The sequence below is a fragment of the Protopterus annectens genome, chromosome 10.part0 (genome assembly GCF_019279795.1).
Source record: "Protopterus annectens isolate FY-2018-M chromosome 10.part0, PAN1.0, whole genome shotgun sequence".
NCBI classification, from domain to species: Eukaryota; Metazoa; Chordata; order Ceratodontiformes; family Protopteridae; genus Protopterus; species Protopterus annectens.
The window spans coordinates 57,762,360-57,781,284 of record NC_056744.1 but is presented as its reverse complement, the minus strand read 5'-3'; the positions used below and the strand labels follow the sequence as shown (position 1 = coordinate 57,781,284).

General features: G+C 43.6%; 1 protein-coding gene across 2 annotated transcripts in view; it reads right to left on the bottom strand.

Annotated features, from left to right (window-relative positions):
• Positions 1-18,925, bottom strand: part of NDEL1 (nudE neurodevelopment protein 1 like 1) — a 565,699-nt gene that overhangs the window by 254,408 nt on the left and 292,366 nt on the right. For both annotated transcript variants that reach the window (XM_044085020.1, XM_044085019.1), the window contains exon 5: positions 6,071-6,207. In XM_044085020.1, coding sequence (XP_043940955.1) covers positions 6,071-6,207 — 137 coding nt within the window. The remainder of the gene's footprint in view (positions 1-6,070; positions 6,208-18,925) is intronic.

Genomic DNA, 18,925 nt, shown 5'->3' with positions numbered 1-18,925 from the left:
CTGCCCTAGGCCCTTACTTGTTTAGATTGTATCTTTCAGACCTTACTTTTTCATCTGAGGTGTTCTACAGTCTATATGCTGATGACCTGAAATTGGGTAAACTGATTACAAGTGTTACAGAGATAAGGCATGTCTGCAAAATAATTTGACTATATGGACCATTTGGGCACAGGGGAATAATATGCTGACAAATGCATCATAAACTAAGCATATGAGATTTGGGAGCCAAACTGAAAGGTGAGCAACTGACGCAGAAATACTAAACCTCTGGTATTCGGGCCGACTGAGGGCTACCCTGGCAGGGATAACCCGAATGTGATGACTGCAACAGTGATACACGAAGAACATCTGTAGACTCATTTAAGGACCTGGGTATATGGGCAGATTCAACTATGAGTTTTTCTAATCATATCAACCAAATTGGCTAAAGACAGAACTATAGGTTGTATAAAAAGACTTATAAAGTTACGGAAATCAAACATAATGAAGTTGTTTGTTAGTTACATTAGACCTAAACTTGAGTATGGAATAACAATATGGAAACCCTACAGGAAAACAAGCATGAATAAACTGGAAAGAGTACAGCGGAAATATACAAAGGGCATCCATGTATGTGAAAATCTAAGTTATTATGAAAGACTAAAATGCCTGAACTTGTCCAGTGTCTCTTACAGATTTTAAGAGGAGATGTTGTTCAGGTATATAGGGCATTTAGGGACAACTACCTCTGGGAATGTTTGGGGTTATCAAAAAGTACTAGAGAATCATCAGATAACCGATGTAGAAGATTCTATAGGAATGAGAAGTGTACTAATTGGTTCTCTGACAGAGTAGCTGACGCTTGGAACAAACTACCAAATTACATTAAAGCACTAGTTTAGATATTTTTAAGAACAGCCTGGACATTTATTATGGGAACAAGTGTTTTGGTATACTGGCAAGCTAGAAGGGCATTAATGCCTGTGCTTGAAACATTTGTATGTATGTATTTATCCAGTCTACCTAATCAAACTGATGGGTCAAAATCCCAACCTATGTTTTACCCTGACTGCATTTGATAGGAAACCTGAGAATTGTGGCTCCAAAGGAAGCCCTGGACTACAGAAATAATATCTAACTTATAATGCTTGGCAAATGTATGAAATGTAGACAAAGTTGCTGCAGGACAAATTTCATCCACAGAAAAGTGTCTGAAAAGGGCTGCGAAAGTAGATACAGATCTGGTAGAGTGAGCCTTTGGTTTGATTGACAACAACTTGTGGTGAGGTGTACATCCTAAGAAAATAAAGTCAGATAACCATCAAGATAAATACACCTTAGAAACTTTACTTCTTAGTTTATTTGGAGCAAATGAGATAAAAAGTAGAGTGCCTTTCCTGAATGATTTAGTTATGTGAAGAACTGTCTGTGAACATCTAGGATATGAATGATGTACTCCCAAATGCCAATATGGTTTGGAAAGAAAACAGATAAGCATGTGTATTTTAGATTCTGAGACAATCTTGGGGATGAAGGAAGATTTAGAAGGATACCCTTCCCTGATGGAAGATTAGGTAGAGAAGACTGTAAAACAAGGCCTGGTATTCTGAAATTATTTTCAGAAAAGTGACTGCCACCAAAAACAGGGATTTCCAAGAGAGGAATCAACTGTGCATAATAAGGAACATTTCATTAAGGATTCTAAAACAAAAATGAAGATTTTTCAGGAGGAACTAACAGGTAGGCACAGTAGAAAGGTACTTTTTAAAAAGGATTTACATAATTTATGAGAAGCTATGGAATGGGAGTCAAAGCCATTATGATAGTTGGATATTGATGCCAGCTGTACTTTGATAGTACAATACCTGGAGCCTGAATCAAATATGAAAGAAACTGGAGAATCTCAAACAGAATCAGAAAAGGAGTCAAAGCATTTCCATTTGTTTGGTATACTCTTCCTGTGGACTCTTTGAAATGCAGAAAGTATATGATTAACATCATGAGATAATGAAGGATTTTTGTCCATTAAGGGAAGTAGAAAGACCAAGTTGGCAAGCTGAGGTTGGACAAGTCCAGATGGGTATTAGAGAAGATCAAGACATGGATTCAGACGCCATGGGTACTTCATCAGATGAGGCCTTAAGGGGAACCAAATTTGCAAATATGGTGTAATTAGGATCACACTGATTGGACATCATGGGAAGTGGTGGAAAGGCACAAAGTTGTCTGGTAGGGTACTGCCTGATTAACAAAATCTTTTGGGGACGGTCTCTCAAGAGGGCTCATGGTAAAACAACAGCTGCATTTGGTGTTAGTTGTGGGTGCAAACAGACTGCAGTCAAACTGGCCCCAGCACTGAATATCTAATGACCCACTGCTGTATGGAGAAACGACTCAGGAGACATCAAGATGGATCATCTGAGACTGTCTGCAAGGTAGTTGGCCCATCTTGGAAAATGTATTGCAGTAAGAAAATGATGCAAAGTTAACACCCACTGCCTAACCCACATATTATCTTGGTAAAGGAGAGAGGATTTAGTTACACCTTGTTTGTTCAAGTACCAGACTATGGATATGTTGTCCATATGTATGGAAATCACTCCTGGAGGTACATGGTTCTGAAATTCCTGCAATTTAGGAGGACTGCTCTCATCTTCAGGATATCAATGTGAACACTGGCATCTATTTGTTTCTAAGTTCCTTGAAACATTCTTCACTTAAAATCTTTCCACTCCCACCCCAAACAGAAGGTTATCAGTGGTCACTCTAACACTTAGAGTAGGAGTAACTAAATATTTTCCTGCATGAATTTTACAGGAGGTTATCCGCCATTTAAAAAGGTCTTGAAGAGCTGAATGACATGACTGATCTGACAGCTGAGACCACTGAGAATATGCATGTGAAAATGAGCAAACTGTGCCATAACTATCTCAAAGGCCACCAACCTGTAGTCTTGAAGTACCAATGTCGTAGGCAAAGATGAATGATTTCTAGATAGTCTGAGAGTCTGAATTTTTTCAGATGGTAGACTCGCTATGCACTTTGTGGTGTCTAGATGGCATCTGGCAAACTGAACGTATTAAATTTGCTGAAGATGTGATTTTTTTGTACTTTACAGAAGTATCTAAGGATACCCAGAGCTGTAGAAAGTGGTTTCCACCTTCAATAAGAGATTCACTGGTTGTGGCAGTGAAAAGTCAAATCTTCCAAGTACTGGAACACCCAGATCTCTCAGAGCTGCAGATGAGCTGTGACTACTGTTATGCCCTAGGTAAAAGCGGGGCTTTGGCTCTAAACAGAAAATGACAGGATCTTAGAAGCACTAGAATCTCATGGATGCTTCTGCTGTCTTGATATGACATCAAGTAATTTGCCTTCTGGCAAGGCAAAATCACCTACACCATGACTATTCTAAGATCATCCTTTTGATGCAAAGTTTCAGGCTGTAGACGGTCTTAATGGGCTTGAAGTCCTTCTTTGGAACTAAAAAGAGTCTTGAATAAACGACTGATCCTCTATGGTCTGGAAACCTCTTGGATGGCTCTTTTTGTTTTAAAGTAAGAAAGAAAATGTATCTTTTCGCTTATTTTCATTAATGGGGTGGTACATCTGGGAGTAGCACAAACTAAGTGGGCAGGGTGGGGGAAGGGAATTATATAGCCTCTGAAAATTATCCTTTTCACCCAAGAGACCTACGTGATACCCATCAACTTGGGTAAGTGTAGGGATGAATGGCCCCAGACTGCCTCCAAAGGGGACCAGTCAGCCAAACCTTCAGGTACATCAGTATTATTTGTCCAAAAATGAACACCCTGTATTTCTGGTTTTGAGGACCACCTCAAACTCTGGGTTGGCATCCATTAAAAACGCAACCTCAACCATGGCCTCTCCAGTTTGAGGTGGAGAAAAAGGGTTGACACTGGGGTTTACTTATCCATAAGGATTTGGATTCTTTCAGATTCCTATTGTAGGATCATGAAGGGGTCTCAAATGTGATGCCTACAGCAGACACTGTCTTCCCTTCAAGCTTACATTTTAGCAAACTTTCCTTCACACAGGGACAGAACAAAGATTTGTCACCATAAGGGGCATTTGTGAAAGACACCTTAAAGTTATCTGTAAAATCACAAAGATAGAAGCATGCATGGCATCTCATTGCATTGCATGTGTCCCAATGCAAGCAGTGCTACATCGGCAGCACTATGCTTTGTGTTCAATGTTGTCATGAACTTTTTCCCTAGACTCTGGTGTGGGCAGCTTTCTCAAGGTGGCTACAGCTTATTCCACTAATGTCTTTGGAAGTGGTTCATGTTCATATATAGATAGATGCACAGACACACACACATTATACATATATATATATATATATATATATATATATATATACACACACACACACACACACACACACACACACACACACACACACACACACACACACACACATCTACATCTGAAGAACAGAGCTATAATGGAAAAAAAAAAATCAAAGATTTTTGTCTGAAATATTTCAAAAAAATGAAGCTGAAGCACTTATCTTGCATAAGTTCTATCCTTATACAAAGGAGGTAAATGAAATCTGAAGAGAACTGCTGCGCAAGGGATTTTGGGAGGGTCAAGTGTTAGTTTGAGTCTGGAGCACTAGCAATGCCAGATCGCATCTGACAAGCGGCTCGATAACCCTATCAGACAGACCGGATTAACAGGATTACCACACTAAAAGAATTATACAACTTACTAGAAAGGCAGAAGATCACTCTTCATGCTTTTTGTTTCTGAGAAAGATTATGTAGTCATGAAATTGTTTTCCTGATTTTTATAAGTCATTCTGACTTCAGAATTACAACTACAATCATTACTACATTTTCACAGATATAAGCTACGCAGACATTCTGATGATTAATTTAATGGTTAAGGTGCTTACTTTCACAGGGACAGGGTACAGGGCTTGATTCTCACCTTTTAGTTATGCTTTTGAAAGGTCCCTGGGGGTCAATACCTTAGTAATTACATACGAACCTAACTTAGTCACTTACAAGTGTGAGTCACCTACTTAGTACTCCTCAACTCCCCCGGAGTTTTCATTGCATTTTGCTCTGCTCCTCGGAAAATGTCTGATTTTCTAGTAAATCACTGAGGATTGCATTTGGTTAGTAATGGTAGAGTACTCTACTTCTTAGTGTTTAGAAAATGTAGCCTGGTGAAATCCTGTTCTACAATCTTAAGTGATTTAGAATCACATTTTAAAATTGTCCAGGATTTTCCTCCATTGTCAAAAAATGTCCATTACGTTTAGTTTTGTCTCATATTCTTTAGCAAAGAAGTCCACAGCCATGCTGCCACTTCCACAACTTCTGCTTATCATCCTGTTTTATCATAGTACATCTGAGCAAGCCTCTCAAACTTCCACCTCAGAAGAATAATCTTGCTGGAGTCTGCAGCTAAGCAGTGACAGTGGGCTGATACACCACAAATACTGCCACATAAGGTAGATACTTTCTTTTAAATCCACCCATGAGCTCAGATTTGAAATTATGACTATGACATGCACAATCACACCAGAAACATGGGACTCCTAGAACTTGCTGTGATTTCTGTGGTTCCCAAGCCTCAAAAATATGACTGATCCTATCAGGGAAAAAAAAAATAATAAAGCAACTTAAAACAGTTGCTGGCAGAGAAGAGAAACACTAAAATTTGTTTTTATTACCAGGAAAATTAAATGGGAAGAAAATTGTCTTAGAATACACAAATATTAAGAGTTTACAGCTTCTAAACAGGAGTTCCTTAATGAAAGCACACAAATAAAAGTTTAGCTTACACAAAGATTAAGTAAATTAATAAATAAATTGTCAATCTGATGCACAACCAGGAGTCTTGAGTGCAGAACAGAGCAAAAACCACACAGGAGCTTAGTTCTAATATTCTAATACATACAGTTTTGTGTACTGCAAAGCAACTCAAATAAACATAGTAGTTTACAGTGCAACAAAATGCAAGTCTGATATAATACTCTCAAGAAAACAACCCATACTGATTAGAAGTACCTTGGATAAAATGGAAATGAAAAAAATGTTAAAATGTCCCATACCTCGTGCTTCATCTTTTAACCTCTGCACTGAAACTAGTAAGGATTCTTTTTCATCAAGTTCACTTTCTAAAAATGCGTTTCTTTCAATAGCTTGATTGAGCCTTTGTTCAAAGTCTTCTAAAGATACTATTGTTGCTCTGCAATTAAAAGAGAAATTGTAACAGGCATACAAAAAATTCAGTACACAAGACAGTACTGCTCTGCACTCAAATGACAAAATTGTTTAACTTCAATGAAAATGAAACTAGACCCCCAACGGAAGGTTTTCAGACTACCTTCAACCTTATCAATCTGTTTCTGCTCTTTTGAGGGATAGGCACTACTTAAGAAATGCACCTTTTAGTGACACCACCTTCCTACAGCTACATTCTCCAGGTTTCAGTCCATAAAGTGATAGCTTCTTGAACATACTGACTCTCTAACAGAAGCATCAAACCAACAGTAGCAGCCTCTTTACTGATAAACAGCCACGTTTACAAAATTATTAGCACTTACTTTCATGTCAGTTATAACTCTCTGGCCTAGACTCCCATGGCTGGATTAAGAGAGACATTTCATAGTCAGATTTGTCAAAATTGGAGGATGAAGATTTCTTTAGATCATGAACCATGTGGCAGTTACCTGACCTTTACCATATACAAGCTGTCAAAATACTCAAAGCTCTGCCAATCCTGAATAATGGACCCACTGGATGTTTTTCTCATAGACAGTGCAGTTACCAGAGATGTTCACCTTAAAAGATGACCAAATCCTTTTAGGTCTTCCTTGTAAATCATATTTTGCTACTATTCCTTTAAGAGGGATGGGTCCACTAGCTCAGAATTTATCTAGCAGTGGATACCCCCCCCGACTGTCTGGGTGACCTTTCATTCACCATCTGCATAACAACAACCACCCTCAAGTGTTGTCACCAAAGCCACAGTACATAAACACAATTCATACATGACAGACGTAACAAAGCCTCTCATCCACAATAACAGCATGTTTACTAGGTCATCTTCTACTAATATCACTAACATACAGTTGGAACAAACAGAAAATGCTTCTGTCATACTATCAGTGAAGGCCATGCAATGCATTAAGTATCAGACATTTCCATACTTTTTGTCTATGTAAAAGGGTAGTATTTAGGCTGTAGGATATTCTCAACAAGTGTAGGATCTTCTCAACAAGTACTCTACAGATAAACACTATTCAACCCACAACTATCAACTATGCATAAAGACCATGCAACACAAAGAAACCTAATCTAACAAAAGGAAGGCGAGCTCTCTTACTAGAAAACAGATGAATTCCGTCATCTACTGTCACAATAACACTGAGACGGTTTCATTTACTTTCTGTATGTCTTCCTGGGAAAACATAATACCTGGACCTGAAAACAGCTATGCATCTGAAGGTTGGACAAAGGCTCATAGATAACAACTTTTGGATGTCTACTGGAGCAAAGCTCCCTTTAGCGTTGATAAACTCAGTCTATCCAGTGATGCTTGATTAACAAGCACCGTGAAATGAGCAGCAAGTGTATTAAAAAGCACCAAGATTCCTTTAAAAAGGACACTAGGCAACAGCATACCTGGTTGGCAGAGTTTGGATTGGGCACTTAATGCGACTGACACACAAATCTAACACAAGTGAAAATCCATTTCTAAATAGTTTTCCAACATGAAACACTCACTTTGAGTGTAAGAGAAGAAAATACAAAGCCAATCAGATTTTTCTTTATTTCCTAGACTCCATAAAAAGTTATTCTCACTTACCTTTATTTGGAGAATGGGGACAGAAGATAAGAGGCTGGGTTTTCTGATTACAAATTATGCAATACATGATCTTAAACAAAAAGGGTTAGTAGACAAAGTTTGTATGAAAACATAATGGTCACAATCACATCAAAAGCATGTAATTCTGAGAATTTCCTGGGGGAAATCCACTTTCAGGAAGGAAAAGTTGATGAGCTACAATACATCAGCTCAAGTGTCACCACCATTCTTTCTAAAACAAAAGTCAAACCCAACACTGAAGCACTACTTTCTTGAGAAAATTCAGATGCATAACTCCCTTAAAAGAAAAGTTTAGTTGTAGGACAAGGTGCTAAAACCTCTCAGCAGACAAACGAATAATAATGTACCTTGACGGGAAGAGCTAGAAAACCCTACAGTAGAAAATGACTAAAGCAGTCCAGTGCAATAAGCAAAGGCACATGAACAAAATGTTTTGTTTTTTTTCTAACAAAAATTACAGACCTTCTAAACAGTTTTTCTACATCACTGTGACTCTAAACATACAAACTCTGAGGTTGCCAAACCTCAAGGTTACCATTGTGGTAAATCATACCTCTCAACCTGGAATCCTCAAAAATCTAGACAAAGGCCCACAAATAATAGATACAACTGGCCAAAAATATGCGTGCCTATTAACATCAAATTTGCATATGTAATTATGTAGCCCGCCCACTCCGAGGGAATTGTGTGATACCAACAAACACAAACTGAACAGACAAATTAAAACACTACAAACTATAACCAGAACAATATATATTTTTAAATTTATAGCAACATTTGAACTTGTATAAAACTAAAATGCAATTTCCTTTTATAAAAATGAACTGCTGCACTAATATTAAATAAAATATAACCACAGCAATACTGTTTTATCTATAGTAACATTTGAACTTGTGTAAAACTAAGGCACATTTTGCACAACTATGTTCCCAGTCAGTCATTGCGATCCAGTGACTAAGCTCCTCTCTGTCTGCACACCTAGCAAGTCTGCTGGGCATTGTCTGTACTTGTACAAGGTTGATAAGGTCTGGAACTCCTTACCTCTCTATCCATCAGGTCTATACTCTCCCTCCCATCTTTCAAAACTGCTCTGAAAGACTTCCTAGCTAAAATCTGGCTTTATTCTTTCTCAAAACCAAGGCAAACTATACCCCTAAATGCGAACAAGTACCTTTTCATTCCTTACACCTCCTTACTCTCCCTTCTTCACTTACTTCCTTACCACTATCAAATTCTCTTCCCTGACTTTCTCTCTAAATATAGCACAAGTTTATTTCTCCTTTACTTCACACTGCAGCTCCTGTTTGTATTAGACTAACTTACCTTAAATTTCTCTACAAACTGTCTAAGATTTCTCTAAACATTAAATGTCATATAACTTGTACAGATTCTTAACCAATGTTTTTATTTTGTGTGCGCAGTTGTTCTGGAACCCCACACATTCGTATGCACGTAAACACCTATGGCAGGTTTTACTGCATGTCTTTGCAATGTGGGAGAAAACTTAGAACACTTGGAGGAAACTCACACAAACACAGGAAGGACATGCAGACTCTGCACAGAAGGTACCCCAGCCGAGAATAAACTGGGAAACCTCTTGCTCTGAGGTGACAATGCAATTAGAAATCGTTTCAAAAGGGCAGTGACTAGTGAAAATAAAAGATGTAGTTACTTCACTCACTTTTAGAAAGTGTTGTAACTGCTTTAATATTGTTAGTATTGATTAACAAAAAAAAAAAAATAAAAGTAACACACAGAACTATGTAATACAGCTAAAAATATAGAGAGATGTGCCCTGGCACTCCAGACAGCAGCTGACCATACCTTGCATTAAAGTTATGGTTAAACTCCTATCTGAAATGCCATGGTATATCAGTTTTCTATTTTTAACTACAGTTCATAGTCGGGTATTGTTTGTTTGCGTCTTTCGGCTTTTCCCGGTTAGGGGTCGCCACAGCGGAACTCCGGTCTGCTAATGATTGGCAATAGAGTTTTACGTGCTGGCTTGCCGGGCCTAATGCACAACCTTCAACGAAGGAATGCCTGTTCACGCATGTCGCCACACAGAAGACGCTCTAACTGAAAATCGAACGGGCAAAGTCTAACTGTGAGGCGACAACGCTACCGCAGCGCCACCACCGCAGTTGGGTTAGTTCATAGTCGGGTACATTATCATTTTTTTATAAACAGCATTGACAACAACTAACACTGCTTCAAAGGGTTCCGGAAGTTAATGAACTAGTACATGTAAGGAGATGTTAAGATTTATCACTTTTCTATACATTTTTAGGCACAGTTCATAGTTCCGTACTTTTTTTTAAATTAATGGATATATAAAAATATCAGATCAATGTCCTTGCAGAGATGGGTCACAGATAATAACTTGTGCATACAATTTCCTTTTATTTGTTATATTAGATGATTAAGCAATTGTGTGTGTGTGTGTGTGTGTGTGTGTGTGTGTGTGTGTGTGTGTGTGTGTGTGTGTGTGTGCATATGTACATATCTGTGGATTCTGAAATGGAAAAAAATGCATCTGCAGTTGGAAAACAAAACTGTGAACCAGCAATTTTGGTGTAAAATCTGATTCGACATGTTTTCTAGCTTTAAGAAAATCAGTTTTTTTGCTTTCTTCCTCCCTTTCTTTCATTAGTTCTTTCTTCAGCCTATCTTTCTTCATTTAAAACCACTGCTCACAGTCTGAAAGCTTATTATTTTTTTTTAATTGAATTTAATTTTTACCTGGTATCACCCCAAATATACTGATTTACTCACTTGATATAACATAAAATTATTTGACAGTTTTAGACCATTGTGAATTCTGTGATGGTGAAACATGGCTATATAAAAAGAAGTTATGTTCATACCATAACGTTCCATCTGAGTAGTAGACTTCATTCTACTGCACATATGGGTATACGGATCCGAGCCGGCAAAACTTTTCAAGCATCAGCTCCAAGCTCCTCCCCTACCTATATTACATCACTTCCTCCTATCTAGCCCCAGATCGAGTTTGCTGTCACTAAAAAGCAACATAACCACAACCCTAAACAGGAAACCCTGAAGAGTGAGGGGGACGGAGGGAGGGAAGGTGCAGAAGAATGAAGTCTACTACTCAGATGGAACGTTAAGGTAAGAACATAACTTCTTTACCTGAAGTAGTTGACTTCATTCTTTCTGCACATATGGGACAGAGTCCCCAGCTACTAGTATTCCTAGGAGGGCCTAATGGAAGGATATTTCTGAGCACCGCAGAGCCAAAGGATGCTCACTCTAGAAATAAGATCCAACTTATAATGACAGATGAATGTGTGCGAATTGGCCTGTCGCTGCTGCACAGATATAGTCTAATGGAACTCTTGACCAGAAAGCTGCAGAAGTGGCCATTGCCCTAGTGGAATGAGCCTTCAGTACACCAGGAGGAGATAAACCTTTGTCCTTATAAACTTGTGCAATACACAGAATGATCCACCTTGCTAAGGACAATTTCGAAACTGCTTTGCCCAAGAATGGTTTTGAAAAGGAGACAAACAACTGATCCGACTTCCGGAAGGGTTTAGTCCTATGGAGGTAAAAACGAAGCTGTCAATGGACATCCAATAAATGAAGCTTACGTTCACCTCTATTCTGAAAATTTGGGAAGAAGACTGGCAAATTTATAGATTGATTAATATTGGCTGCTGAAGACACTTTGGGAAGAAAAGAAGGGTTCGTACGCAGTGAAACCCTATCCTTGTGGAAAACCAAATAGGGAGGCAAGGAGGATAAGGCCTGCAACTCTGAAACTCTTTTAGCTGAAGTGATGGACACCAAGAATGCTGTCTTCCACGACAAAAACTTCATCGGAACAGAACCGGCTGGCTCGAAAGGGGGAGAAGTCAAGGCCTGAAGGACCAAAGTCAAATCCCAGGGGGGCACTGTTTCTTTAACTGGTAGTCGCAAAAAAAAAGTGCCCTTCAGGAAGGCTTTACCCAGTTTGGCAGAAGCCAGAGCGACCTTATTTCCACCTACATGAAAATCGGAGATGGCAGCCAGTTGAACCTTGATGGTGGAGGCACTTGCGCATGACCGAAAAAGATCTGCCAAAAAATCCAATATGACTGGAACAGGGGCTGTAAACAGGTTCTGATTGCACTGACAGGCCCAAACGCAAAAACGTCTCCACTTGCTATTGTAAAGTTTCCTAGTGGAGGCTTTAAGAGAAGCTACCAGAATATTCTTAACAGGGGACGAAAGTCCGGGAGTCCTGATGATCATGGGAACTGGAGCAGCCAAGCCGTCAGCTTGAGACTGTCCAGGTTGGGCAGGGGCAAGCCCGATGGGTGATAAATTAGATCCAGACATGGATCTAGAGTCCATGGAGGAGCCAACAGGTGAGACCATAGGAAGGGAAACCACACTTGGCGCGGCCAGAAGGGAGCTATGAGAATGACTTTGCACTGCAGCCAGCAAGCTCTCTGAAGGAACTTCGGAATGAGAGGTAACGGGGGATAAGCATACAGTAGCCCGGGAGGCCAAGCATGGACTAGAGCGTCCCTGGGGACATCCCCCGGAGGGGGGATCAGAGCGAAGAAGATGCCGCACTTCGCGTTGGAAGGAGAGATGCGAAGAGATCGCTGCAAGGTTGAATCCCAAACACGGAAGATCTTCTCTGCCACTGATTGTTTCAGAGACCACTCGTAAGGAAGAAGAATTGCTCTGCTGAGACTGTCCGCTAGAATGTTGGAGCGTCCCAGGATATGTGTTGCTATGCAAGAGGGAGGATAGAGATTGCGGCTGCCATCGAACCCAGGGCCCTGAGAACATCTGCTGATGTGACTACAGAGTGCTCCAAGATCGCCGATACATGGAATCTGAGATTTCCTATCCTTTCCGGGGTGAGAAAAATCTTTGACTGAACAGAATCCAACCGTGCCCCGAGGAAGTCTATGATCTGAACCGGAATCAGGTGGGACTTGAGTTGATCGTGATGCCTAACTTGTGAGCCAGACCGAGGAAGTAGCGTAGGGCCTGACACAAGAGACGTTTGGTGGATGCAGCGAAGAGCCAGTCGTCTAGGTAGGGGAATACCTGAATGCCCTGAAGTCTCAGGTGAGCCGCTACGACCGCCATAACCTTGGTGAACACCCTGGGGGCTGTGGTGAGACCAAAGGGTAGGGCTCTAAATTGAAAGTGACTGGCCCCTAGCCGGAAGCAGAGAAACCTCCTGGAGCTCCTGTGGACCTTGATGTGACAGTAAGCGTCCTGGAGGTCTAACGAGCACATCCAGTCGCATTTTCTCAGAAACGGTAGAATGGACTGTAGAGTGACCATCCGGAATTTTTGTTTCTCTACTGACAGGCTGAGGATAGACAGGTCCAGAATGGGCCTGAGGTCCCCCGTCTTCTTTGGCACTAAAAAGAACCTGGAGTAGATACCTGATCCGGATTGATCTGGGGGGACTGGCTCGATGGCTCGTTTTTGTAGCAGCTGCGAAACCTCTAAAGCTGCAGCCTCCCTGTGAGCGGGTGGAACATCTGGAAGGAGAGCTGGAGTTATGGGATCTGAAATGTAGGGGATAGAATATCCTCTGGATATGATGTTTAACACCCAGCGGTCTGCAGTAATGGACTCCCATGCCGCAGGATGTAAGGAAAATCTTCCCCAGACTGCCTCCAGAGTAGAGCAGCCAGGCAACCCCTCAGGGTTGCTGAGCGGGTCTGTCGGAAAAAGGTTCCCTAGACCCTAAGTTTTTGGGACCCCCTCTGCCTCTAGGACGGCGGTCGGTCCTGTCCCCCTCTGCCTCTGGGGGACGAATATTCCCGAGTGTCACGAAAGGACTGTGATTTCCGGAACCACATCTTCTTTTGCCCCTTTTGGTTCCTGGAATAAGACCTCTGGGGGTTAGAGAAGCGGAATTAGACGGCTGACAAAGTCTTTCCGTCCTTCTCACTCTGGGTAGTGTGTCACGTACAGTCTTCCCAAAGAGAGATGATCCATCGAATGGGGCGTTGATGAAAGACGCCTTAAAGGGGTCCGCAAATTGACACAGCCTGATCCAGGCGTGTCGCCTCAAGGCAACGCCTGTACCAGCAGATCTAGCGGCTCCCTCCGTGGCATGAGAGAGGAGCCGCATAGAGGTATTAGTCACAGATTTCCATGCAGTCATCTTCACGGTAAAGGACTGCTTGTCCTGCTGCAACAGAGACTCCGGGGGCGACTCAAGTTAGCTCCGATATAAGGTCTCGCTGCAGTTGGATGACATGTGCCAAGTAATTCAGCGCACGGATAGAAAATGTCGCTGACGAGTACATGCGCTTCCCAAAATGATCCATCGACCTGGACTCCTTGTCTGGTGGATGGACTGAGGAACTCTCCTGTGCCAGTTCCTTCTTTGTGGCAGCTGCAACCACCAAAGCGTCTACCGGGGCTCCCTTGGACCATGCCTGCCTGTCTGACGGCGGGGAAAGAATTTTGTCTGGCCTTTTGGGTATAGGCTCTACAGTGTCAGGATCCTTCCATGCCCTAGTGGTGATGAGTTCCACCAAAGGGTCAGCTGGAGGGGAGACCCAGGAAGTAGATGGGCCCGCGCCAAAGGCCTCCAGGAATAGGGACTCATCCGCAGAGGGTTTGGGGGCTGACCAACCTCCTCTTTGGCGGAGGATCTCCATAATGTCTCCAAACGAGACATCCCCGGTAGGTGATCTGGGGGAACCCTCTCCTTCATCCAAGTCCGTATCAGTGGTAATGGACTCAGGGGAGTCCAAGTGCCTCCTCTTGCACTTGTGCTTACGAGGTTCCTCTCCAGTGCGACTCTCTGGAGAGGATTCGTAAGCCTCCGGGCGTTCCCTGAGGGGAACAACCTGGGGTTGCCTTGGCACGGCTGTCCCTGAGACAGGGCCATGGGAGCAGAATCCGAAATCAGAGGGGTCTGGGTGGGATCCGAGGATGTGAGCTGAGGTCTCAACACCTAGGAGAGGACCCTTTCCACTGCCCCGAATGCCGATGGAGAGCACACCTCTGTAGGACGTAAGGAAGAGGCTCTCCCCGGCACCGAAGCAGGGACCGGAGCCGACGGCGGGGTAGTCTGGGCACCGAGGGTGGGATCCGAAAGAGCGAGATCTCGACCCTCGGGGCCAACTCCCCGACCATGGCTCTGAGAGTCCCCCTGGATCAGAGATCAGCTCCGAGGAACTCAAGGTGATGGCCGGCGTCGAGGAAACGAAAACCAACGGCGCCGACCCCACACCTCCGAAAGGTCTCGGAGAACCCCGAAGCGTCGGGTTGGATCGGGGAAGGAGCAATAGGGTGGAACATAGTAGACGGAGGACCCTCACCAATGGGAGAGGACCCTGGTAAGACCCCCATCTGAATCTGGTTCTGAATGAACCGCCTCATAAGCCTGTCCATATCAAGTTCGTATACACTCAGAGTCGATCTGGAGGAAGTGACCAACTTTGGTCTGGGTCGGATCAGAGGGGAGTGCCTCGGCTCCGATGGCTCCGGCGAGAAACGGGGAGAGCGGAGCCGAGGAGAACGAGACCTGGGTACCTTAGAAGAGGGGCTGGAGAAGGACTCCCTGTCCAGAGACCTTTTTCTGGGCCTGTCCCTCTCTTTATGGCGCCTCTCCTTCTCTCTCTTGTCCCTACCTCTGTGAGATGACTCCGAGGAAGCAGGCCTGGTGGGAGGTTGAGTCCCTGCCTGCACAGAGTCACCAGCTGGGGAGGAAACAGAGGCAGACTCCAGGGCAGAAGCTGGTAGCAGACCTTTAGCCACAAGCTTAGCCCGACGATCTTTCAACGCCCTAGGGTTAAAACCTGAACAAATGTCGCAGGATGCAGACAGATGGGCGACCCCTAAAAGTACAGTTTTGTACCTACCATAAATGTAGATGTTAGAGTGTATACACTGCTGCAGTCATTACACTTGGGAAGTCTTCTACAAAGCTAAGTACCCCGTTGGGGAAACTTTTTCTTGCCTCAGACCAATGTCAGTAAAAGTTAATAACAACAAGTTATGTACTCACCATAACGTTTGATGTATGTGGTCCATCTCACCTCACATTCTTACTCACGGGTTCGGAGCCGAACATCGGCTCCGACTCGGCCAACTTATATTTTTCTAGCACGAAGTCTCTAATTGGCTGGGCTAACCTGGTATCCCATGTTGCACCGCTCCATAACCCCAGATCTAGATTGCAGCAGTTCATAGTCACACCTCATGCACAGCCACAGTTCAGAAGAGTAGAACACTAACCAGGGCAGCAAAGAAAAAATAACCAATACCGAAGGGTACTGAAGACAAATGTCGCCTCCAAATCCTCCAGGAGGGGGGAAGGTGGGAGGGAACATAAGAATGTGAGGCGAGATGGACCACATACATCAAACATTATGGTGAGTACATAACTTGTAGATGTTATGTGGTCCAATCTCGCCTACATTCTTACTCACGGGACAGCGTCCCCAGCACCTCTATCCTGGGAGGCTCAATGGAAGATGCTCCTGAGAACAGTGGAACCAAAGGAAGCCCAACCCTTAGAAGCCACGTCTAATTTGTAATGAGTAATGAAGGTGTGGGGAAGAAGCCCACATGGCCGCAGCACAAATTTCATCCAAAGATAGTCTGGAATGATAAGCTACTGAAGCGGAAACAGCCCTGGTGGAGTGAGCCTTGACGGGGAATGGTAACTCTCTGCCTGCTTACGAGTAAACATAGGAGATGCAATCAGAAATCCATCTGGAAATTGTAATCTGAGAAACAGGAGAACCTGTTCTATTTTCTGAGAAGGACACAAAGAGTTGGTCAGACTTACAAAGTTGTTTTGTCCTGTGTAAGTAAAAACAAAGCTGCCTGTGTACATTCAATTGATGAAACTTAAACTCTGCCTTGTTGGAATATTGAGGAAAGAAAACTGGCAGCTCAATGGACTGATTGAGATTAACGGCAGAGGTTACCTTCGGAAGGAAGGACGGATTAGGTCTCAAGGAAACCCTGTCCTTATGAAATATTAAATACGGGGATTTGATGGACAACGCTTGAATCTCCGGCACCCGTCTGGCTGATGTGATAGCTATTAAGAATGCAGTCTTCCAAGACAGAAATTTTAATTCACACGTGGCAGCTGGTTCGAAAGGTGATGACGTCAGGGCCTGTAACACAAAATTTAAATCCCATGGCATGATGGGTTCTGACACAGGAGGCCGAAGCAACAAGGTGCCCCTCAAAAAGGCCTTACATAGCTTATGAGCCATGAGAGAAGGTTCGTAAGAGGTATGAAAATTAGAAATAGCGGCCAGCTGAACCTTAATGGTAGCAGGAGCAGAACCCTGCTGAAAAAGTGTGGATAAAAAATCTAAGACAGCAGGGATGTGGGCTGTGAAAGGATCCAGTCCCTTGGCCTGAGCTCAAACTGAAAATCTTTTCCACTTGCTGGAGTAAATCTTCCTGGTAGAAGATTTAAGAGAAGATAAAATGTGTACTACCTCAGATGAAAAACGAAGTCTGACTAAAGATGGAAGTGGAGTAGCCAGGCTGTCAACCTGAGGGTCCGCAGGAAGGGATGGGACTGTCCCGACATGTGTGTCAGTAGATCTGGTGCTGGGTCCAGAGTCCAAGGACTGTCCACTGCATACTGATGAAGAAAGGAGAACCAGACTTGGCGAGGCCAGTGTGGGGCAATTAGAATCATCTTGCTTCCCGAGGAAATGGCTTTCTGGATCACTCTTGGTAGCAGAGGAAACTGAGGGAAAGCATAGAGCAGACCGGGAGGCCAATCGTGGACTAGAGCGTCCCTGGGTGACTCCCCCTGTGGGGGGATCAGAGTGAAGTAGTTGCTGCACTTGGTATTGTGGACATTGGCGAAAAGGTCGCAGCAAGGCTGACCCCACCTGTTGAAAATCTGTTCCGCAACTCGGCGGTTCAGGGACCACTCGTAAGGCATCAGAATAGATCTGCTCAGCCTGTCTGCTATCACATTGGCCTTCCCTGGAATGTGCGTTGTCACTAGGAACCGTCGGGAAAACACTGCCACTGCCACACTCGCATGGCCTCTCTGCATAGGGGGTAAGACATGGTTTCCCCCTTGCTTGTTCAGGTACCACACCACAGACATGTTGTCTGAGTGAATTGCAATCATTCCCAGGGGAAGAGAGCTCTGCAGTGCTTGCAACGCCAGTAACACCGCTCTCATCTCTAGAACATTGATGTGCAGATGTACCTCGTGATCCTGCCAAGATAATGCCCCCCCCCCCCGTATCTGGGAGGCATCCGTGGTCACCGTGGCAACTGGAGTCATAGGAATAAAGGGATTCCCTTTGTTCAAGTTGGTGGAACGCAGCCACCAACAGAGGCCCTGTTTGCACCGATCGGTGAGTAGGATCAAATGGGACAGGGGAAGTTTCTAAAAGGACCATTGGACAGAGAGGAGCCACTGCAGAAGTCTCATGTGTAATCTGGCTAGGGGCACTAACATAATGGTGGCTGCCATGGATCCCAGGAGCTGTAGGACCCATCTGGCCTGAACCTTCTTGAAGGGTAGTAACGCGCGAATCTGACCCAGCAACACCTCTATCCTTTCTTGAGGCAGGAACGCCCGCATATGAACGGTGTCTAGCTCTGCACTTATAAATGTGACACACTGTGGGGGCAGCAAGGCAGACTTTCCCCAGTTCAAGGTAATTCCTAGTTGATGACAAAGGGCAATGGTCTTTTCCCTGGCCTGAATGAGAAGATGTCTGGTGGGGGCGGTGGGGAGCCAGTCGTCCAGGTATGGAAACACTTGGAATCCTTGACGTCTCAGGTGAGCTGTCACCACTGCCAAACACTTGGTGAACACCCTGGGGGCTGTGGTGAGGCCAAAGGGCAGGGCACGAAACTGGAAATGACTGGCTCCCAGCCGGAAGTGTAAGTGACTCCTGGATGCCCTGTCCATTTTGATATGGTAGTAAGCATCCTTGAGATCGATGGAGCACATCCATACTTCTTTTCCCAGTAACGGAAAAATAGACTGAAGGGTGACCATTCGGAACTTGGACTTTAGAACGTATCGATTCAGTCGGCTGAGATCCAATATGAGTCTCAGGTCCCCTGTTTTTTT